Source organism: Leiobunum rupestre, chromosome 3 (assembly GCF_980474605.1).
Source record: "Leiobunum rupestre chromosome 3, qqLeiRupe1.1.hap1, whole genome shotgun sequence".
NCBI lineage: Eukaryota > Metazoa > Arthropoda > Arachnida > Opiliones > Sclerosomatidae > Leiobunum > Leiobunum rupestre.
In genome coordinates, this window is record NC_143386.1 from 54,612,402 (window position 1) to 54,636,046 (window position 23,645).

General features: G+C 39.1%; 3 protein-coding genes across 3 annotated transcripts in view; 1 reads left to right on the forward strand and 2 right to left on the reverse strand.

The window, feature by feature from the left end:
• Window positions 1–6,908, forward strand: part of LOC149952639 (pleckstrin homology domain-containing family H member 1) — a 256,498-nt gene extending 249,590 nt beyond the window's left edge. The window contains exons 20-28 of the mRNA XM_090168671.1: window positions 395–639; window positions 2,444–2,777; window positions 2,841–2,938; window positions 4,273–4,414; window positions 4,475–4,605; window positions 4,673–4,802; window positions 4,868–4,945; window positions 5,294–5,506; window positions 5,573–6,908. Of these exons, the coding sequence (XP_090024797.1) occupies window positions 395–639; window positions 2,444–2,777; window positions 2,841–2,938; window positions 4,273–4,414; window positions 4,475–4,605; window positions 4,673–4,802; window positions 4,868–4,945; window positions 5,294–5,506; window positions 5,573–5,947 (1,746 nt within the window). The 3' untranslated portion in view covers window positions 5,948–6,908. The remainder of the gene's footprint in view (window positions 1–394; window positions 640–2,443; window positions 2,778–2,840; window positions 2,939–4,272; window positions 4,415–4,474; window positions 4,606–4,672; window positions 4,803–4,867; window positions 4,946–5,293; window positions 5,507–5,572) is intronic.
• A 10,798-nt stretch (window positions 6,909–17,706) lies between these two features.
• Window positions 17,707–19,315, reverse strand: LOC149952640 (uS5 assembly chaperone PDCD2-like). The gene is made up of 4 exons (XM_090170213.1): window positions 18,757–19,315; window positions 18,404–18,699; window positions 18,229–18,342; window positions 17,707–18,163 (listed from the first exon to the last, which is right to left on the reverse strand). Exons 1-4 carry the CDS (start codon window positions 19,313–19,315, stop codon window positions 18,005–18,007), a joined length of 1,128 nt encoding a protein of 375 aa, XP_090026339.1. The 3' UTR covers window positions 17,707–18,004.
• A 1,863-nt stretch (window positions 19,316–21,178) lies between these two features.
• Window positions 21,179–23,542, reverse strand: LOC149952641 (intraflagellar transport protein 74 homolog). The gene is made up of 6 exons (XM_090170214.1): window positions 23,273–23,542; window positions 22,901–23,205; window positions 22,556–22,831; window positions 22,017–22,480; window positions 21,680–21,953; window positions 21,179–21,615 (listed from the first exon to the last, which is right to left on the reverse strand). Exons 1-6 carry the CDS (start codon window positions 23,478–23,480, stop codon window positions 21,361–21,363), a joined length of 1,782 nt encoding a protein of 593 aa, XP_090026340.1. The 5' UTR covers window positions 23,481–23,542; the 3' UTR covers window positions 21,179–21,360.
• Window positions 23,543–23,645: the final 103 nt, after the last annotated feature.

Genomic DNA, 23,645 nt, shown 5'->3' on the forward strand with positions numbered 1-23,645 from the left:
ACATTTTGTACAAACCCCGTTTAACTCAACCACATGTTGTACAAACCCCGTTTAACTCAACCACATGTTGTACAAACCCCGTTTAACTCAACCACATGTTGTACAAACCCCGTTTAACTCAACCACATTTTGTACAAACCCTGTTTAACTCAACCACATGTTGTACAAACCCCGTTTAACTCAACCACATGTTGTATAAACTCCGTTTAACCCAACCACATGTTGTACAAACCCCGTTTAACCCAACCACATGTTGTACAAACCCCGTTTAACCCAACCACATGTTGTACAAACCCCGTTTAACTCAACCACATATTGTACAAACCCTGTTTAACTCAACCACGATCTTCAAAAACGATCATTAAGTCCATCTCTCTTGTCGTGTGGCGCGTAGCAGCTCTTGTTGTGCGCGACCCAGTCGCTGTTCCTGTGCGACACGTCCTCCGTGGAGAAGACTTCCAATAACTCTTCCACTTCTCCCGGAGAGCGGCCCACGCCCACGGACAGCAAGCTGAACCCGGCGCCTTTTGTCTTCATTCAAGGATGGCAACTTTTGGCCCTCACCGTCACCCTCTTCGTGCCCAAGAACCGAACGCTCTGGTTCCTGAGGGTGCACTTGCAAAGAAACGCCGAATCCAAGTAAGTCACTGATATCGAGCTAACAAATGACCCAAAAATCTTCAAAAATTACCCATGTTTGTTGGCCGTTGGTGATTTTGAACAGAAGTTCAACTTAGGAGTATTCAACTGCCATTTCGTCATAAACGAACGCGTCCATTGTAGCCTTTTCAAATTACATAGAGCCTGAATTTGCAGGCGTTTTGCGTTTTATATTAGTAAATCGTCTGCTTATCAGGCGGAAATCCAGTAGTTTTTGAACTTCTTATGTTGCGTGGCTCTATGTATTCGGCAAAGTCGAATTCCTGTAACGCAGGGTGACCAGACTTTAAATATTTTCCTATATTTTTAATGGAAGTGTCATAGAACATCTAGTGAAAACACTGCCACTTTCGTACAAAATCTTGGAAATGTACAGACTTTGTAAACCCGCTAAGTGATCCAATATTGCAAGAAAGCAGTGCACAAAATCTTATCAATATTCTAGGTGATTCGAGTCAAAGTATACTCATATGCAATAATAGGCCCTGCTGCGATGACGTTTTACTACGGCCGCCTACCGACCGAGTTTTAAATTAACTGGCTGCCCGTTCAAAATTATCTAGAGCTGCACAAAAGCTGAAAGTTCAACCGAAAACCATGGAAAAAAAAAGTCGACTGCACATATTTAGTTGGCGGATATTAAGGCAGATGGCGCTATATTTCTTAAGCTCTTAACCTATCGGGCAAAAATTGAAATAAATGGGTGCTGGAATGGCAGCCGATGGAAATTAAGATATTACCATTTGATGTGGTACCAAAGAATTATACTTAGGGAGAATGACTAACAAGGAGTCTACCCGAGGTGTTACACACCGATTTTGTTCAAACTCGAGGGATTGGTATACCTTCATGTAACTTGAAAAATCCTAAAGTGATTTTATTCAATGGGCAACGGGTTTGCCATGGCAACGAAAACTTTTTTGACAACACAAAATTGAAATTATCCCATTAAAAATAACATGGGTTTTTGACCGATTTAAAAAAATTTAAAAAGTTTATCAAAATGTGATCAATTTTGATTTTATTATAATTTTGGTATTTTAATTTTTTTTTTTCAATTTTGTAAAAGTTGTCAAAAACATTTTTCGTTGCCATGGCAAAACCGTTGTCCATTGAATAAAATCCCTTTAGGATTTTTCAAGTTACATGTAGGTCTACCAATCCCCCGAGTTTGAACAAAATCGGTGTGTAACCCCTCGGGTCGTCTCCTTGTAAGTTTAAATAATTTTTAGCGTTACTCCCAATCTCCCTCATTCTCTAATAGCGTTTTCCATTTGATTGCTCGAGATTGGCTCCGAATCTGTCTCTGACGTCATAGATCTCGCCCCAATTGACTTAAGAGTAAAACCGCAAATGGAACATTCCATGAACATATTCCCGCGCTTTGTTGTTTTTCGTCTGCTAGTAATTTGAATATCCGCGTCTTGGTCTGCCATTTTGCCACAAATTCTAAAAGGAACACGCAACAATTTGCTCCGATCTCGACCTCGATCCGTTGATCTGTCGAAATCGGTAGATCGTTTTTGGGCCATCTCCGAGTACCCGAGAGCGGGAAATGGAGCACGCGAAACTTGATCGGAGCAGATCCGAGCACGCAAATGGAACATAAAATGTTGATCAGAGCGATCTAGAGCGCTCGAGAGCAGTCAAATGGAAAACGCTATAAGAGTAAGCTCCTTCCCCATTAAAAAATGAACTCATCCCGTTCTCTCATTGGTTCCCTACAACTGACTTCCTTCCAACCCAATTGAATAAATAAATACGTTCTTGGTTGTACTTTCAGAACCGAGGCGGGTAAGTACGCGACTTTCTGCCAACGGGCCCTGGAAAGGAGCCTTCAGAACGGTGCTAGAGAGTGCAAACCCTCTCGGATGGAGGTGCTCAGCATTTTGCTCAAGAATCCCTACCACCATTCGCTGCCGCACAGCATTCCGGTGCACTACTTGAACGGCACCTACCAGGTCGTCGGCTTCGACGGCTCTTCCACCGTCGAGGAGTTCATTCAGACGCTGAACGCCGAGGCCGGCATCCGCGATTCTAGTCAGTCCGGCTTTGCCTTATACAGCGACGATCCCATCGACAAATCCATGGAACATTGCCTTCAAAATTCCGCCAAAGCAAGTGATATATCCCAATCCTTACCGAAATAGGTTATTAATTTTTGCGTCCGACTTCCGTAGCTCTGTGATGTCATTTCGAAATGGGAGCAAGCGCTGAGGGAAAAACATTTAGGAAAGTTCGAGAATACTAAAGTTCTTAAATTAACTTACAAGAATAGGTAAGCGTCGTATTGTGTCACTAATAACAACTGTAGTAATTAAAAATAATTTACAACAATTACCGGTACATTATAAAGTTTTTATAAAATTTGTAATCGCGTAACATGGATATAGTGTACCGGTAATCGTTGTAAGTTATTTTTAATTACTTAATATACACTTTGTCTGGAGTTTTTGTTCACGTCAGTAATTGCAACTGGTTCGTCTCGAGAGTATACTCAGTTGCCGGTTAAGAAAGGCAAATTAGCTACTACATTGGCAGAAAGATACTAGAACGAATTTCCGATAAATCGGCAGCGGGAATTTCGAATTTCACCTATTTTCTGTTGAATCCTTAAAGGTTCCTACGCGTATTATATTAATCCATTTTAGAAACGTCAATTTCGTAAATTTCAAAGTGATCAATAAATATTTAATGTATTATTATTTTTAAGCTTCATTATAGCATACTTTTAGTATAATGCTCCAAAATAATAATCAGAACGCACTTTTTTTTTACGTGGTTATCTCGGCATTACCCGTTCTATATTAACCCTGGACTCGCCAAATCGGATTTTTTTAGGTATGCCTCACTTGTAGTACTAAAAATAAATTATTACATCTGTTTTTAAATCTTATCTATGTTAATTTGACTAATTATCACTTGGAAAATAAAGCCTATTGCGTTATATTTAAAAAAATATATATATAACACACGCAGGTATACTTAGAAATTCAACCATAAACAGGCCAAACTCAAAATTCTAGCCGCCGATTTACCGGAAATTTGTGCTCAGTGTACTAGATATTTGGCCTTTCTTAACCTGCAACTGAATATGTCACACATCATCTCTCTGTATCAGACTACGAACACAACGGAGTTGCGCCATCTATTGAATGTTATCAACTTATCATTTTAATATATCATTTCTATTACAACGCAGCTACATGTAGCCTTAAACACGCTAACGCAGTGTTGTGTACAAATTTCATTGGACGAGCCTTTACGCTGAACGTTTTACGGAAAGGGGGAAGACAATTTCCGAATTTTCCCGTTCCGACGGCAGCAGGCGCTAAAGCGTCTAACCAATGAAAATTGTACGCAAGAAAATCGATGACTTTTGACGGGTTGCGTTCTCCTTGTTTGAGGTGCTGCGTTTGTTGTTCTTAGGTATTACAAATAATTAAGAAGGCAAAGATTGGTACCATATTATATCTCTTGTAGTTTGTAATAGCCCAGCTGATTATTAGTTTGTATACTAAATCTGACGAACAATTTGCTCGAAAAAAAGTCCATGAAAACGATCCTGTTTCTGCTCTAGCATTTGTATACTAACGTTTTTTTGTTTTGAAGGTTATGCTTCCGTCAACTGCTGAAAGCGGAAACGGACAGAGAGAGGATACTGACAGCCTATCAAATTAACGAGGACATCGTTCAGGGCAGATTCCCGCTCAGTTTGGAACTATCTTTGGAATTGTCGGCCTTAATGGCTCAGGTAACTTCACATTTAACTTCGATCACGACGTGTGTTTCTGACGTAATTGCGTGATGGTAGATTGAATTTGGCGACTACAACGCCGATAAGCCACGAGGAAGTTCGGGAACGCCCGTCAACCCCCAACATCAACTCCAACAGGTGCTGGAAAGGTTCTTTCCTCAAAGATACCGGGACCCTCCCAACGAAAAGTAATTAAAACTTCCATTTGCGACTATGACCAGATGATGACTTACCTTTTCTCAATTCCAAATTCAGGAAAGGTCATGAACGCATTAGAGAGAAATGGATCGCTTTGAAAGGCCGCAACGTCTTGGATTGCGTTCGAATTTATTTGAATTGCGCCCGAAAGTGGTCTTTCTGCGGCTCCCGCTTGTACAGCGCTAAGGTAGCTTGGCTTTACAGAATGACTTTGAAAGATACGCTTTTGTTAACTCTTCTTTGGTTTTACAGCTTCGAGGAGGGGAACAACAACCGATATGGTTGGCGGTAACCGAGGATAGTATCGCTCTGTTAGATTGCGTGTCCATGGTATGTTAAGTTATAGACCAATTCACAAATTGCGTAATGAGAAACAAACATTAAGAGCAAAACCATTAGAGGTTCGGTTTTAATGCTTTTATATACACTAGATGGCGCCAATTCAAACTTTTTTGTGGCTAGGGAATAAATACGATTTATAACAAAGAATATGAGATACTTTGACAGTAAAAACAAAAACTAAATCTAAAAAGAATTTTTCACGATTTTCCAATAATTTAAAAAAATGGCGCCATCTGGTAAGAATTTGGGTATTTAAAAATCGGCCTCTAATGGCGTTACCAATATCAAATGTCCCTTGTCAATTTTGTACGAGGATATTCATATTCCATCTTTCAGCAACCTTTGGTTCGATATCCCTACTCAATGGTGGTGACGTTTGGCGGTTGTCGAGACGATTTTATGTTGGTCATATCTCAACCCACCGACATGGCCTCCAGTTGCGGAGGCATTTCCGACCGCGCTGGAGACTCTTCGACCATCGGGCGCAGCGAAGCCCATTCGGCGACAGCCACCACCGAGAAACTGCTTTTCTCAATGCCCAAGCCAAAAGTACCATCTTGCCGAATTATTTATTTAGAGTTTGGTAAAATTAATGAAATGTCTTTACGTATTCAGATTTTGGAACTGACTCTATTGATAGCGGACTACATGAACGCCCTGGGTCGTCCCACGACGGTACCACCGTCGCCTCAGGCCAGCACGCTAAGTCGCTTGGAGAAAATCAGGGCCAAGATTCGAGCGACCACGGCCAGCGGTTCCGGGTCACCCACAGCGGGCAGTTTGCGAGCCAGTAGCCTGGTCTTGACCACGGCCGTGGGCAGCGTCAGTTGCGCGTCCACTCTGTGTAGCGGTTCCACGATGGGCTCCACGTTTCCCGGAACTAGTCATTCCGACGCCTCGAAGATCGTCTCTTCGAGTGACTTAATCGAGGGCGTACGCCAACAAACGCGAAGTGAACCCAAGAAAAGGGGAGGTAGAGATTCCACGTAACGTCTGTAGGGATATTCTTAAAGGGAATATAACCTCCATCGAGTTCTTTACGGAAATCTTCATCAATTGTGGGGTTTAGCTCTGAATTTATCAAAAGCCATTGGGGGTTGTGGACCATATTGGACACCTTTGGACAACGTGACAGAAATACTAGAGGTTATTCTTCCTTTAAAGGGAATATAACATCCAAAGATTTCTATACTGAAGAACCCACAATGGTGGGGATCATATCAGCAATAAATGACAAAGCAGCGCAGAAAGGAGGCAACGGACAATATATAGAAACATTTGGGCGCTGTGACAGAAATACTAGAGGTAATACTTCCTTTAAAGGGAATATAACATTCAACGATATCTATACTGAAGAACCCACAATGGTGAAGATCATATCCGCAATAAATGATAAAGCAGCGCAGAAAGGTGGTAACGAACAATATATAGAAACATTTGGATGCAGTGAGAGTAATACTAGAGGTTATATTAGAAGTCTACCTCAATGATCTTCCCCTTTAAACTTACGGTGACAAGTTTGGGTCCTCAACGGATAACCGAATGATGGTCCATCCGGAAGGTCCTTAGACCAAAATTTTCGCGTAGCAATTAAAATTCTAACAAAAATTAAAAATATAGCGGAGATGTAATTGTTAGGGCTACGTGAATTATTAGAAATTAAAAAATCTCGGAGTTAGGCTGGTTTATTTGTAGCCCCGAAACGGAAACTATGTATATTAGGACTGGAAGTGTTTTAAAAAATGACAACCGCTTTTTCTTTTAAAAAATTAGCTTTTAAAATTAGCCTAGTTGCTATTATGAAAATAAACAGTGGCTTTTTTTTACGATATACTAAATGTTATACGGATAAAGTGTACTAGTCTATATGTATTAATCTCATCTTGATCCAAGATGGAACGGAATCTCCGAAAATGTATTTTCGTACTAAAATTAATATAAAGTATGTAAAAAAAAGAATCTGTAAATAATGGAATTCTGCAGCGTTTAGTACATTATTAAAACCTTTTTGCTAGATATATTCTTATTTATTCATTGGTATATTTTAAAATTTTAAGCATCTTCTTATGAAATTCGGACATGAGTTAATTTTAGCACCAAGATAGCATAAATTGCAAGCTTGGATTATTAATAGCAAAAGAGACATAATTCCCAAAATTGTGACAATCCCTGTACTTTCGTATGTTAAAGGTTTAATGAAGGCTCCACGCGAGATCGACCACATAAAAGACTATTTATTGTCGCCTTTCTGGATCTTTTTTTTTAGTCTATGGTATTATATCGTAGGTAGATGGCGATAGCATCTCCACAGAACGACGAAAAATCCAAAAATACACTAACTTTGACCAGTGCTACTTAGTTCTTCCGTTCCTCACTACGAGGCGTTATTTGTTGGTTATAACTTCCTCCCCTCCCCAAGGCATACTTTCCCTTCTCCCCTCCCAACTTGTATTTCGCTCGTAACATTCATTCCGAAATAGGTCCGATGGACACACTTTTGGTAATTATGTCACATTTGATAATAGTATATATAGTAGGAACTAATATTACGTATCCAAGTTGCAGGGTATACTGGGTAAAATTTCTTTCGGGGAAACATTTGAGCGCCATCAAAGGGTAGAAACCTTTAAAAATAGACACGTGGTATCGTGGTTATAAAATTGCTTTAAAGTTTACCGTTAAATAGCGACTTCCAGCTTCATTAAATAAATATTTTTACTTTTTTAATAGAAAAAAGATTAATATGTGAAACTTAATTTAACGAAGATTCTGACATTAGTATTATTATTGTGATTGTGATGTTAAGTCTCTGACTAGAAAATTGTAAAAGAATGAAAGAAGTCAAAACCCGTTTTTATCCTAGGCTTAGCGAATGACGCATTCAAAAAAGCACTTGGCTGGTTTTCTGCGAGGTTTTCTGTAATCTATACTACAACAAAAAGAGCCCATAAAAGTATCTCCCCCTATCGTAGTTACAGCGCAAAATGTTTTTTATAAACTAGTACCTTTACATATTTTAATCTTTGGATGGTACGTACGACCACCGCGCGGCGTCACTCTCGTCGATGGTGATAGACTCGTTGTTGTTCATTTTTAGAAGCAACATATGGTGTAATAGACTAGTTAAGATACTCGTCTAATGATTGACATTTGACAGGGCACGGGTTCGAGTCTTGGCATTGAAGTTCGAGGAATGTAATTTTCATTTTTGGTGTTAATTTGTTGAGGTTACAGTATTAAGTAGTCAATAATTATTTATTTAAACGATTACATTGTTCTCTGTATTTTTTATTTTATAAGAGTAATTTTTAATTTAAATTTCTTTAATCAAATTAATTTTATACTCATTTTTAAATATATAAATTTTATACGTGATTTGTACTAATTATGTTTAGTAATTTATTTTGATATCTTTTTTTAAAGCATTCTTCTATTAGACTCTATTACAAAAAGGCATATTTTCGCGGGAAATACCGGGTACCTCAGATAGTGTACTAGATTTACAACATTACAAAAGTTAAATTCCGTGGTATATCTTCCATTCACACCTAGATCAAGTCACTCGCGTGTAAATTTAATTAATTAATTTGATTTCGTGTTGTAACCCAAATCAACACGTGTAGCTCACGTGTCAATTTACACTAATTTAATTTCGTGTTCGGCAACCCAAAGTAACACGTGTAGAACACATGCGTATATTGTGAACACGTGTATTCCATTACATTTACCAAATATCCATGAAATTTACACGTGGCTTTGCTACTTGGGTAAGGGCCTAAAAAAACTAGATACTTAACACTGACATAAATATAACTAAATCCTCAATAACTCTTATTTAACAGCCTGAATGAAAAACAAATCTTTGTAAAATAAACATTAGGTTAAAAAATTACATTTCGTAATATCTTCGCCTATTATAATTTACCATGTACATAGATAATTAAGTTCCTTATTAATTATATTTTGTGCGGTACACTAAGCAAACACACCCTCCTGTAGACCATTTTGCAAACGTGAAATACTATATGGCGTTGGTGTTTTATTTTAAACCAGAAAAACCCGTGCAGAACACTTGTATTTGAATACCTTTACGTGTACGGTAACCGAAACCTACACGTGTAGACCACGAGTATTTGTGTACGAATTTCGTTACGTGTACGGTAACCGAAACCTACACGTGTAGACCACGAGTATTTGTGTACGAATTTCGTTACGTGTACGGTAACCGAAACCTACACGTGTAGACCACGAGTGTTTGTGTACAAATTTCGTTACGTGTACGGTAACCGAAACCTACACGTGTAGACCACGAGTATTTGTGTACGAATTTCGTTACGTGTACGGTAACCGAAACCTACACGTGTAGACCACGAGTATTTGTGTACGAATTTCGTTACGTGTACGGTAACCGAAACCTACACGTGTAGACCACGAGTATTTGTGTACGAATTTCGTTACGTGTACGGTAACCGAAACCTACACGTGTAGACCACGAGTATTTGTGTACGAATTTCGTTACGTGTACGGTAACCGAAACCAACACGTGTAGGCCACGAGTATTTGTGTACGAATTTCGTTACGTGTACGGTAACCGAAACCAACACGTGTAGGCCACGAGTATTTGTACACGAATTTCTTTTCGTGGATGGTAACCGAAACCAACACGTGTAGGCCACGAGTATTTGTGCACGAATTTCTTTTCGTGGATGGTAACCGAAACCAACACGTGTAGGCCACGAGTATTTGTGCACGAATTGCTTTTCGTGGATGGTAACCGAAACCAACACGTGTAGGCCACGAGTATTTGTGCACGAATTGCTTTTCGTGGATGGTAACCGAAACCAACACGTGTAGGCCACGAGTATTTGTGCACGAATTGCTTTTCGTGGATGGTAACCGAAACCAACACGTGTAGGCCACGAGTATTTGTGCACGAATTGCTTTTCGTGGATGGTAACCGAAACCAACACGTGTAGGCCACGAGTATTTGTGCACGAATTGCTTTTCGTGGATGGTAACCGAAACCAACACGTGTAGGCCACGAGTATTTGTGCACGAATTGCTTTTCGTGGATGGTAACCGAAACCAACACGTGTAGGCCACGAGTATTTGTGCACGAATTGCTTTTCGTGGATGGTAACCGAAACCAACACGTGTAGGCCACGAGTATTTGTGCACGAATTGCTTTTCGTGGATGGTAACCGAAACCAACACGTGTAGGCCACGAGTATTTGTGCACGAATTGCTTTTCGTGGATGGTAACCGAAACCAACACGTGTAGGCCACGAGTATTTGTGCACGAATTGCTTTTCGTGGATGGTAACCGAAACCAACACGTGTAGGCCACGAGTATTTGTGCACGAATTGCTTTTCGTGGATGGTAACCGAAACCAACACGTGTAGGCCACGAGTATTTGTGCACGAATTGCTTTTCGTGGATGGTAACCGAAACCAACACGTGTAGGCCACGAGTATTTGTGTACGAATTTCGTTACGTGTACGGTAACCGAAACCAACACGTGTAGGCCACGAGTATTTGTGCACGAATTGCTTTTCGTGGATGGTAACCGAAACCAACACGTGTAGGCCACGAGTATTTGTGCACGAATTTCTTTTCGTGGATGGTAACCGAAACCAACACGTGTAGGCCACGAGTATTTGTGCACGAATTGCTTTTCGTGGATGGTAACCGAAACCAACACGTGTAGGCCACGAGTATTTGTGCACGAATTGCTTTTCGTGGATGGTAACCGAAACCAACACGTGTAGGCCACGAGTATTTGTGCACGAATTGCTTTTCGTGGATGGTAACCGAAACCAACACGTGTAGGCCACGAGTATTTGTGCACGAATTGCTTTTCGTGGATGGTAACCGAAACCAACACGTGTAGGCCACGAGTATTTGTGCACGAATTGCTTTTCGTGGATGGTAACCGAAACCAACACGTGTAGGCCACGAGTATTTGTGCACGAATTGCTTTTCGTGGATGGTAACCGAAACCAACACGTGTAGGCCACGAGTATTTGTGCACGAATTGCTTTTCGTGGATGGTAACCGAAACCAACACGTGTAGGCCACGAGTATTTGTGCACGAATTGCTTTTCGTGGATGGTAACCGAAACCAACACGTGTAGGCCACGAGTATTTGTGCACGAATTGCTTTTCGTGGATGGTAACCGAAACCAACACGTGTAGGCCACGAGTATTTGTGCACGAATTGCTTTTCGTGGATGGTAACCGAAACCAACACGTGTAGGCCACGAGTATTTGTGCACGAATTGCTTTTCGTGGATGGTAACCGAAACCAACACGTGTAGGCCACGAGTATTTGTGCACGAATTGCTTTTCGTGGATGGTAACCGAAACCAACACGTGTAGGCCACGAGTATTTGTGCACGAATTTCTTTTCGTGGATGGTAACCGAAACCAACACGTGTAGGCCACGATTATTTGTGCACGAACTTCATTTGGTGTACAAAAAACCCCAGAAACACGTGTGGACCACGTGTTATATTTCTCCACACGTCTGTTCCACTATAATAACCTAGTATCCACCAAATCTACACGTGCTGTTGCTACCTGGGATTAGTCATTAACGCCGTTGGTAAGAAAATAAAAGACGTAAAATTTAATCGTAATGACAAAGTGAAAACACTCGCCTTTGTCAACAAGAAATTATTCGAATAAACAACGAAGACATTCCTATCAATCCTATTCAACTTTTTAATCGGATAATTTGCACAAACTACGAAAAGCAACGAAATCAAATCTACTCAAGGAATTAGATAAAGTTGTTGAACCCAGAAAATCTCTACCGCAATCGGAAAATATGGCTATTGTTGTCGACGGAGGGTTTTTACTGCGCAAAGTTGTTTGGCAACGTCCATCTACCTATGGAGATATTTTCACTCAGTATGATAACAGTGGTGTAGTGAGGGTCTGTGGCGCCATGGGCAAATCTCTTAAATGGTGCCCTTTTGCTTAAAAAATATCAAAAATGCCACTTTGTTCGTTGACAAAAAGGTCGTCAAACAGTTTTTGGCGCCCCCTAATGAATGGCGCCCGGGGCGGATGCCCCACCTGCGATCCCCTCGCTACGCCACTGTATGTTAATTTTATACACGGTGTCGAGGTAACTGTCGTATTTGATGGGTACGACGAATCAGTTCCATCAACAAAAGCGCAAGAACACATTAGAAGAACCAAATCAGTGGTAGATGTTGTTGTACCGGATAGGCTTGCGGTTTCACAAAGCCAAACGGATTTTCTTGGAATCACGAAAAACAAGAAACAGTTCATATCCATTTTATCGAAGCATTTCAAGAAGTCTCACATTCAAGTGGTTCAAGCCCCATCAGACGCCGATACCGTCATTATATCAACAGCTCTTTCTCTTTGGGAACCAAAGAAGTCTGTTTGTGTTATTTCCGAGGACACCGATGTATTGGTATTGCTGGTTTACCATACTACTTTTAAAAATATGTACATGGTACGTCCTGGGAAATCGAGCAATCCGGATAAGGTCACTGACGTTTTTGACTTAAAAACCAAACTTGGAGACATAGCAACTATTTTTCCGTTCATTCACGCTCTATCCGGGTGCGGCAATAGAGGAAAACAGGCATTTTTGAAACTTTTTCGGACAAACCCTAACTTAGTCAAGGACGGTTTGGTTTTTAATAAATAAAATGCAAGTAAGAAAAATCATTTGGAATCTGGTGAATGAATTATCCTAAACTTTATGGTGCCAATATCAGAACTGAGACACTAAATAGATGAAGGTACCTGCTTTACAATAAAATGGTCTCGAAACAGATACTAAACCGAAATTTTGAACTTGCGTCTTTTCCACCAACAAAATCTGCTTTAGAACAACATATTTATCGAGTTTACTTTCAGACCCAAGAATGGAAATTTAAAACACTGAAGGCAGACGAATGCGGTTGCAAATTAATCCACTCTATCTTGGTCCCGATTTATTGCGATATTCCCCCCGCCCCGAAAAGTATACTTAGGTTAATTTTTGTAAATGCAAAGCTACCAATTCTACCAAAGCCTGTTCTTGTCGTAAGTTTGGGATGGTATGTTCCGCTATGTGTGCGGAATGTAACGGGATAGCTTGCCTAAATTCTAGTAACAAAGATAATATTTCTGATGACGAAGATATTGAATAGTGTAAATAAATATAACCTTCAATGAAAATTAAATGTTTTTAAGATTAACATAATTTCTTAACCATATATGAATGGCTTTATAACCCACATAAGCTTGGAGTGAGTGACAACTTGTTTTGCCACATCCCAATCTACCTTTTTAGTTCTTTGGAACTGAAGAGGAAGATCATGAGGGTCACCTGTATTAATGACTTTAGAGTCTGGAATGTGAACCTTCAGCATATGCTTAAGTGTCTCCTTTCCAGAACTGGAGTAACTACCATCCTTCAACTTAATAGTATCCGAATGTTTTTGTATTGTCATATCCCTTAATTTTCATTAGTTTGGCCTACTGGGAATTGCAGAGATACTCTTACAAAAATCACGCCAGGAAGCTTCACGGATAGCCTTATGATATACAATAAGGGTCTGTTTTTAGGCTGACCAATCACCCGATCTCTTAGCTCTATTAAAAAGCCTACGTGTTGTTTTTCGAAGTCTACCAATCTCATTATTCGACCAAGGAACTAACCTTGACTGGTTGGTAGATTTTACCAGACAGGTTTAGTGGTAGGAGTCGATTATGTGACCAACAGCCATTTCGAGCCCAAGCACCGAGGATAGTTTAGAACCACATCCTCGTAAATGAAGATCAAGGACTTCCCTATATACCTAGACCAATTAGTTGTTCTATGATGGCGAATTTCAGTAATTACCTGAGCAGGTTTCACCAAAACAGAGAAGCATATTAGTCTATGATCCGAAAGTGATGGTTCATTGGACACATGCCATTGTGCTACTGAGGGTAAAACACTTTCTGTTAAATCAATAACCTCACTCCTATTACTTGTAACAAAAGTTGGCGTATTATGTTTGTCAAGAAAATGTAGTTTAGTACTAACCGAATATTCCAGATTGGCAACCTACTGTGATGGAGGGGATAACCATCATAAGGAAAATAACCCGAAGCCAGCGTTAATTCATCTTCTCCATCAGCTGACGAGGAGATGATTTTTATAGTGACAGTGTCCCTAGAATGGTATAATGAAAGAGGAAGAGCGTGAATAGAAACCCCTTCGTATCAAAATACACGCACTAGGTTCTGTAATAATATATGGCGCCTTTGTAGTAATAGATAGCGCCTTATCTTTTGACCTTTCTTGCCCGGGATAAATGCTGTATATAAACCTAGCCATTAGACAGAGAGATAGAATAAAAAGCTCTTTTAACTATGATTACGCTTCGTCTACTTTGAACTTATAATAGGTTCAGCAGACATAATATACAGTACCTGCATTTTTGAGTCCCAGGATTCTTCCATTATGGATCCAAGGCTCCAGTATGAGGGCCACATCTAGTCCCTCCACAGCAAACCTTCGACAGAGGACTGCCGAGGCTGTCTTGCAGTGATGCCGATTATTCTGAATCACCTTCATACCCAGCCAGCAGCCACAGTTGCCGGTGTGGATGCTGCGCTACTTGCCAGCCAGACCACTCGCATCTTCACCTGATGCCGCTGTGGGCTGGGCTGACCCTACTTTACCGGTGGAGGTGTTCTCCACCACCGTTATGTCGGAAACATTCGACATGGAGTCCAGGGTGACATCACCCAGTTCTCCAGCCAGATCGAAGTCCAACACGTCAGTAGCAGAGTCTCCTGCCACCACTTAATTCAGGATGCGCTGGGGTGTTGAAAGTCCCCTTATCCACCCTTGTGTAGGCAGCCCTCTTTAAGGCTGTGACAAACTCTTCATCCATCTGAAAAATCCCGTGGATGAAGTTCTTGTCACAGACAGAGGTGACTATTTTCCAATGGCTCGTATTGTGCTTGTTGTTGAAAAGGTACAACCTCTTTAGGAGGACTTTTGGATTTTTCGTCCAGACATCCTTAGTCCTGAAGGCAACCGGTTTCGGTAGTTCACTAACTTTTATAACTAGAAGCTTCGTGCCCTCCAAAACACTGTCATTTTGGTCAAAGGCTTTCCTTAATCATTCTTCAGTTGGGGCATCCCTACAGAGGTAAGTAATGGCACCTCCAGCCAGGTGGAAATTCCTGATGAGAGGTAGAGGCTCACCCGAAGGTATTCCATCGACTCTCTCCAGAATCCCACGCTGTACTGCACCCATTTCCTCCTCTGTGATAGGGTTGTTTGGAAAGCCATCTTTTACAATGACCACCTTAAGCAACCTTACTGCGACCCTGTAGGACTTAGGAAGCGAATGCTCTTTAGCCTTTTTGGGTCTAGATAGGGAAGACCCAGGGGAGGGATTGGAGTTCTCTTACCTGAGCCTCTTAAATGAAGAGGTTTAATGTCACCCGAGAGTGACGGAACCGCCTTCTTGGCAAGGCTAAGGCTTGCGTTGCGTTGCCCTGTTTTAGAGGTTCGTATAACATCCAAGGATGACCAAGACTTCCCATCAAGCTGGGTACTGCTGGAAGCAGACCCTTGCCCATTTTGGTTTTTATTTTGTTTGTTTAAAAAATCCATGAAAGATCCACGAGTATGGAGGAAATTAGACGGTTACCACCCGGGTGAAAGGCTAGTTACAACTTACAACGGGGATTCGCCTGATTCCCCGAGAGGATAATTTGTGATACCGTATTTTCACTTCCCCGGTACCATTCAGCCATCAACACAATACCTTACACCTTGGCTTAAGGAAGAAGCAGAGCCTTAGTTGGCCAGCATGAAGGGTTGCCCCTCTACCACGTTGAGGTTCAAGGTGGCAGTTTATGGACGTAAGTTCTACTTACAATTGCGCCTCACTTTCTTCCCAAACTCCGGAAACAAGCGTCTGGAGGAAACTACGCTGGTTCACAACAAACACAGCTTCTCCTACAAACCCCAACACAACACCAAGGATAATCCAACAATGTCGATACCGCCCACACTATCACGGAATGATACGGTATACTACCATTTCTTGAACCCGAGAAGAATCCATTCGAACGGGAAAGCTTTACTCTTGGCCTTCAAGAAATCATTTCACAAAATAGTCAACAATCACTTATGTTCTTTCTGGAACATCATATCACATTCTAGCACCATATGCTTTGGCGAACAAGGAAATCGTGGGGATAGTCTTTCTTGACATAGAAGACGCGTTTGGTAGTGTACATATACAGAAACTCTTTCGGAAACTCGAGGATATTGGCCTAACAGGTCATTTCCTCCACAGGATTGGAAATATCTTGGGCCCACGAAGACATATAGTGCAATGCAATGACTCTTTCTCAAAATCATATATCATAAATAAAGGCAGCCCACTGAGTCTTTCTTAATTTGGAAATTAATGATATCGGTAATGATATTGACCCAAGGACGGGTCTAGGTCTACACGCTGATGATACCGCCATGTGGTACCGAGGTTCTGACTTTAAAACTGTAAAAGATAATCTACCAACCGCTTTAAACTTAAGGGCAACGACATAGGTGCAAAATTGGGCCCTTGAATTTCAACCATTGAAATGTCAATACCCAACGACTTTTGCCTCATAATTCATATTGATGGGAACTTTTTGACTTAAACTACAAATATCTCGGTATTTGGATAGCCCATCGCTTAACTTGAAACTCCCACATCCAATTCCTTGGGGAAAAATCACTGAAGCCCCTCAACTTACTATAAATCCTAATGGGTAGGGGACTTGGGGGCAGACGAATAGGTTAACTTTTGTACGTTCAGTACCATAGAGTAACCCAATCACATAGAGTGGTAGGCTATCAGCGAAACTTGTTAACACTTTTCGTACGCAACGTCTTGTTTTAGAGGCGTGAAATAAACAAGTTGGCCTAAAGGTAATGTAGAATATCTGGATAATAAAGTAAGTTTATTTAAAAAAAATTAAAAACAACACCATCGCTCTTCGGACTACATTTATTCATGTCTCCAAAACAAGTTGGCCCGTTAGGATTAATGTTTCATATGCTTCCATAAGTCCTTCAACTCTATGCGAGTGTATTACTCCATGTTTAGTACATTCGATCAGCCATTAATTATGGGCCTTTCATCTATGGCTCCGCCTACAGCACCGGTCTAAATCGGCTTTGCAAAGTTCAGAACCAAGCCATGCGTATTATTTTGGGTATTCCCCAGGAACTCCCACTGCAGCAATGCAGATTGAACTCCAGATACCTCCTCTTTCCACCAGAAGAAGGATAAATATGCAAACGACTATTTTTTTTCGAGACAACCTGGTTGACCGAAGAGATATAGTACCTCCACCGTCTCCCACTAACAGAAACTCTCTCTCTGACCTATTTTGTGACAAGATTTTGTATTTTTTAACCTATATTTTAATAAAAGTTTCCTATTTGCAATGGAAATTAAATTCCCTGACATTTAGACTAATTTTTTAAATTCCCTGACTTTTCCTGAATTTTTATAGACATATTCAAATTCCCCGACTTTTCCAGGTACTATGGCATTGTATGTACTAAAAATATTGATAAAATTTAGTGATAACAAAATTACATTTCCTAGTATAAATTATTTATTTTCCTACCGTGCCTGTAACAATAATAAAAAAATTATACTGTACTTTATATTGAGATGTTAGAAAGTGAAACGTGATCAAACATCTTTTGGTTCATTAATCTATGGATGATAGTCGTTGAAAATGATAAAGACCTTATCCAAATTTTATGAAAATGATTAATTATGAGGTTCCAAAGAAAGTGATCTAAACAATTAATAAAGTAGTTTTTGCTTAATAAACCACCCAACCCTCTTTATCTGACAAGGAACCGTTAAGGCCACCTTTTTTAAGGCAAAATTTTGACTAGTATTCCAAAGATTAATAAATAAATAATAAATGCCTGGAAATCGCTCAACATAATGATAAATAACAATCAAAAAATTAAATTTAATGATTCTGTTAAAAAACCAATGCTAATGTTTTAAAGAAAAATCTTGTTTCCATAAAAATTCTTCATGATAATGCGATCCTTCTTCGCAATTGACAGAGCAAGTGTAAATAGCCAATGTTCCCCAATCGAGACTTTTATCAATTTGATCTATATCTAAATAGTTTAATAGTTGTGGCATAATCTGTAAAATTAAAAAAAAAAATTTAAAACTGAAACATTTCAATTAATATTTCAAGGATTAATAACCTGAAATTCAAAATTTCTTGGAGAGCCGCAAGCGCATGGAGGAATATCGCAAGATTTTGGCATATAATCAGATGAGACCCAAAGAGGTTCTCCATTCAAACAATATCTTAAGACCTTCAGTGGGAGGATAATTAAGGTAGAAATTTATTAAGTCAAGGCGATTTTAATAAATTACCTGTTCTGGTTCAATTTGGATTCTTTTCCTGAATTTTGCAAAGATTTTGTCAGATTCGTGGCTAGCCATTTCTTCTAGATCTTTGATATTATTAGCATCTACAAATTCAGATTCACCTTTCTGAGGCATAGACTTTACATATTCTTGATATTCTTTCAATGCCTCAGTTTCATTCTCTTCCTCTTTGTCATCTACCAATTCGTAATCTTCCGATTCTGTTACCAATTCAAATTCTTTGAAAAGATGAGAAGGTAATGGAGAACTTTTATTGGACAAATCTGATTTCCTGGTCTCATCTAATATAATGCAACATATTAATTATTGAAAATAATAGTAAGATAAAACAAGCCTACCTCCATCATGTTCGTCACTACACTCGGCTTTGTGCGATTGTTTCCAGTGAGCTATCTGATGTTTCTTACTACAATATGAGATTTTTTTACACCGTGCACAGTGCTTGTTACCCAAACAACCACAAATTGGGCATAATGTAGACAGGTTTTCATAGGGATTATTATTGGCTGAAGGTTCATTTTCTTCAGGTGGATTGTAGCTATAAAATTCGTTCTTGCGTTCAAGTTGATTTCTAAATACTTTAAAGTTTCCGCTTTCGTTCGGTCTCGAACATTCATGATTTTTACAGGCAAATACGAAAATGGTCCTGTGAAAGCAGCGAGGTATGTCTTTGGGAGCATAGATTTGTAGTAAAAAAAGAAGGGGCTCTTTGCAAAAATCACATTCTAAATCAACAGGCGCTGGTAGATCTTTCAAATTCAACCATGCTGGTTTACCTCCAACTTTACTAGGAAAATACTTGCTACTTAATTTCCAATATTCTTTAATTTTTTCAATGAATCCTAATTCTACATTTTTTCCATGACAACACGCGTCTTTATCTTTGGAAGTTGCCATTTTATACCATAATATGTTTATTTCATTTAGATGGCACCACTAACTCACAGCCAACTAGACAATGGCGCTAAATATGAAGTTACGTTAATATTATCAAAGATAATTTAAACTCGTACGAGTTTAAATTATCTTTGATATTATTGTCAACCAACAAGGAGACGACCCGAGGTGTAACACACCGATTTTTTTTTTCGAGATACACAAACATCGGTGTCGACCCCACAATAACTGATTAATCAGGGTGAGATATGTGTAACGGCCACGCCAACGGGGGGATACGTGAGGACAGGGGTGGGGACACCCGTGGCGGAAGTATCCCGACCACCCGTTGGGGGATTGGTAGTCATCCTCACAAGGACTTCCACAAACTCTGCCTCTCGGACGCCTGGGATTACAGGAGTGAGCCACTACTCCCGGCTTTAACACACCGATTTGGTTCAAACTCAGGGGTTTGGTAGACCTTCATGTAACTTGAAAAACTCTAAAGGGAAATTTCTCCATAGGCAACCGTTTTGCCATGGCAACCAAAAATGTTTTTGACAACACAAAATGGAAATTTTCCCATTGAAAATGACATGGGAATTTGACCAATTTTGAGGATATATAAATCCATTAACCCATGTCACAATTTTGATAAATTTCGAACTTTTCATTATTTTTTATTTATATTTTTAATTTTTTAGCATTTTAAATTTTTTTTATTTTTTCAAAATTGTGACAGGGGGTACCCTTAAAATTGGTCAGATTCCCATGTTATTTTCAATGGGAAAATTTCCTTAAGAGCCTTGAATGGCAACATTGATCTTGCTGCCTTTTTCTAACGGATAATTATGTCCTCTAATATTTCTGTCGCCCACCAAATTTTTCAAATATTGGCACTACTAAGTTTAATAATAATAATAATAATGGCTTTTTATTATAGTAGACAAGGATATCCCCTTCAGCATAGCTGATTTTTTTGACATTTTCCGATCTCTATAAAAGTTTACATTAGCCAAGCTCAATTCCATTTTGTTTGTACCTTTTCTTAACTGTATTTTCAATAAAAAAAATTAAAATAGCCAAGTTGTTCATAAACCGAATGAAATTCGTTTTAAAAGACATAAAATTGAAAATAGAATAGTCAAGGCATGTTCAAGGCCTTAAAATTATGTAGCGCCATCTGAATGTTACAAATCTGGCGAGGTTCAAATCCCCAATCAGCGCTGTTAGACGTACCATAATTATGGTACAAATCAATAATTTTTGGTAGAATTTTGGGTGGTACCATAATCTTAGCGATGTACCATATGGTACGTTTATTTACAATAATTTTGATAGGTTGTATTATAATTTCAATATTTTTTTAAATAGTATCATATTCTCAAAAACTTTCGATTTAAATAACAAAGTGGTTCAAGCTAGGAGCAACAAACACAAGGAGAACGCAGCTAGCCTTAAACACTCTAAGGCAGTGTTGTGTAAAAATTTTATTGGACGAGCCTTTACGCTGAACGTTTTACGGGCGGAGGGAAGACAATTTCCGAATTTTCACTTTCTGACGGCAGCGGGCGCTAAAGCGTCTAACTAATGAAAATTGTACGCAAGAAAATCCACGACTTTTGACTGGTTGCCTTCTCCTTGTGTGGGGTGCTGAGTTTGTTGCTCCTAGGTTCAAGAAGATATTTACTATGGTCGAATAACAGGAACTAGTATTTCAAGAACATGTAAATCTTTGAGGAAAACACTTAAAAACGACTACAGCATTACTTTTAAGTTGAACTAGCTAAATAAATGGAAGGTGCAATAATTTTGCCCAGAATTAAATAATTTTTTATCGTCGATACCATAATTTCCGTTAGAAAATCTGACAGCGCTGTCCCCAATCCATTAGACTAATATCTTTTTAATAACACTTTTTAAAACGTATTATGTGTAGGATTAAATATAATATATTTTTTAAAAGAGTTCATTATGTTCTTGACTTCATCAGATATTGATTGATATTAAGGCTTCGTGCAAATGACTAGAATACTAAAATACATAAAATAAAACAAAATAATTGCTTAAATTCCAGCACTTCCTTTGGACAATGTCTCCTGCAAAAGCTTATTGTAATCTTCAACTTGAGCTTTAACAAGATTTTTGATGGGTGTATAATCAGTTTCTGCAGCACTAGCAGCAATAACTTCTTTAGCTTCAAAATTAGCTTGTTCCAAAGCAGCCCACTTCTTTTCCAGGCTTGTTAACTGTACATACGTTTCATTCTCGTTTAATTTCCTTTTCCTTTCCAGGTGATCCACATCCATCTCATTCACTAACTAGATTTAAAAACAAAAAATCTTGATGTCTTTAATAAAAAAGATTGCAATGATAAATACTTACACTTTTAGCCTTGGAGCCTCTGTCTTTGAGTACACTTAACTGCTCCGAAAGATTATTCTTTTTATCCTCCGCAGACTTTTTCAGTTCATTCAAATCTTCATACACTTTCATTTCCTCTTCCATAGTCTTAATTTTGGTTTTCAAACTGTCTAATTCTTGAAGAATTTTTGATTCAAGTTGCTCAATCTTCTGCAAATCTACATTCAACTTCTTTTGTTCTTGACCCAGCGATCCGACGGTTGATCTGGATTTTTCCATTTCTCCTTCTTTAAACCTAAATATATATTTTTTCAATTACTGTAAATTACATTGCTTCTAAATAACAAAATAAGCTTACACCAAATCGTCTTTTAATATTGCCAAATCATTGGGTGAAGGCATGTTCTGAAAATGAGCTAAATTCCTGCCTATCTTCTCCAAATAGACAACGATACTGTTTTCCAGTTGACTCCGTCTATTTTCCTCGGCCACTTTGGTTTCTTCAAAGGAATTTAGGAAAGTGTCCATAGTTTCTTCTCTCTTTCTCAGCTCTCGGTATTTGGATGTCTTTTCTCCCTGTTGGTCCTCCAGGTCCTGTTCAATCTGATTCAACTCCTCCTGGGCTCGGTTGATCTGTTCCTTGACTTCTATAGTTTGCCTTTCAATCACAGCCAATTCCGCATTATCCTCTTTCACTTGATTTAGCAAACGTTCCCGTTCTTGGGCGGGTGTTCCTTTTCTTTTTTCTTCTTCAATCAAAGCGGATTTCTTCTCTTCCAGTTCTCGAAGCTTCTCCAGTAGATTTACCGCCTCTTGTTTCACCTTAGAGAAATTAATAAATTAAGTTTATTTATTGCGTTCACTTTAGCCCAAAAATAAAACTTAAACGTTATATACCCTTGACACTGATAATTCTTCTTCTAAACGCAGCTTTTTACCACTCAAGTCATCCATATTTTTTTGTAGTTCTCCAAGCTGAGCCTGCTGATTCTGATTTAACTGTTTCAGTTCATTATATTTTTGTCTGACTTCAGGTTTCATTCCGGAAACTAAATTATCAGCCATGTTCCTTTCTTTATCTATTTCAGCTTCGAGTTGTTTCACTTGGGCTTCCATGTTACGCCTTTGTTCAAACATTTGATCAATGCTTTCAGCCTCTTGTTGATTTTCAATCTAAAAGTAACATAATCTTATATCATGATTAAAATTGAAGCAATGTTAAAAAGCAATAAATAAATTTACCATAAGTTCTTTGTATTCGTCTTGAACCTCATCCATCTCAGTGTCTGTATTCAATTTATCAACTAGCAAATTATAATCCGCTAATTCTCCTTGTAGATCTTTCAGTTCAATGGCCAAAGCTTCGGCCCTCTTCTCGTAAGTGGCAAAAGTAGCCTGTTCTTTGCCAAAAGCTTCAATTTCTTGCACCATTCTAGTAATTTCATTCTTCAATTCGTTAATTTTAGATCTCAAAAGGCCCATATAATAAGATTTATCCTGAACTTGTCTTTGAGACATCCTACCGGCGGTTTTAGGGGTTATTAAACCTAAGTGTAAAGCGTAAATGTGAGTTAAACAATAGCCAAAAAAATTATTAAATATTAAGTGTCAAACCTTGTTGAGACATTGGTCGATCAGTAACACTGATGTAAGACATCATTCCTTGACTTTGCGTGACATTGGCACGCGAACCAGGTCGTTGGCTGGCTGTAGAAATTAACCTTGTGGCTGTTCCAGGTAATCCCACTCGACTTGACAATTCTTGCCTTTGGGACGTAAAGGGACGCATCCCAGATTGGGGTCTTCCACTGCTTGAAGACATTTGTTAGAACACTTTTTGAAAATTGATTGACAGCTAAAGTCAGAATCCAAATATTTTAGTTTCAAAATTAAGAAACCAAAGCAATATCGACAACAGGAATAAATTCAAGTGAACTTCCAAACCAATTTTATGTGTAAACACCTTATGTTTATATTGGATAAGACG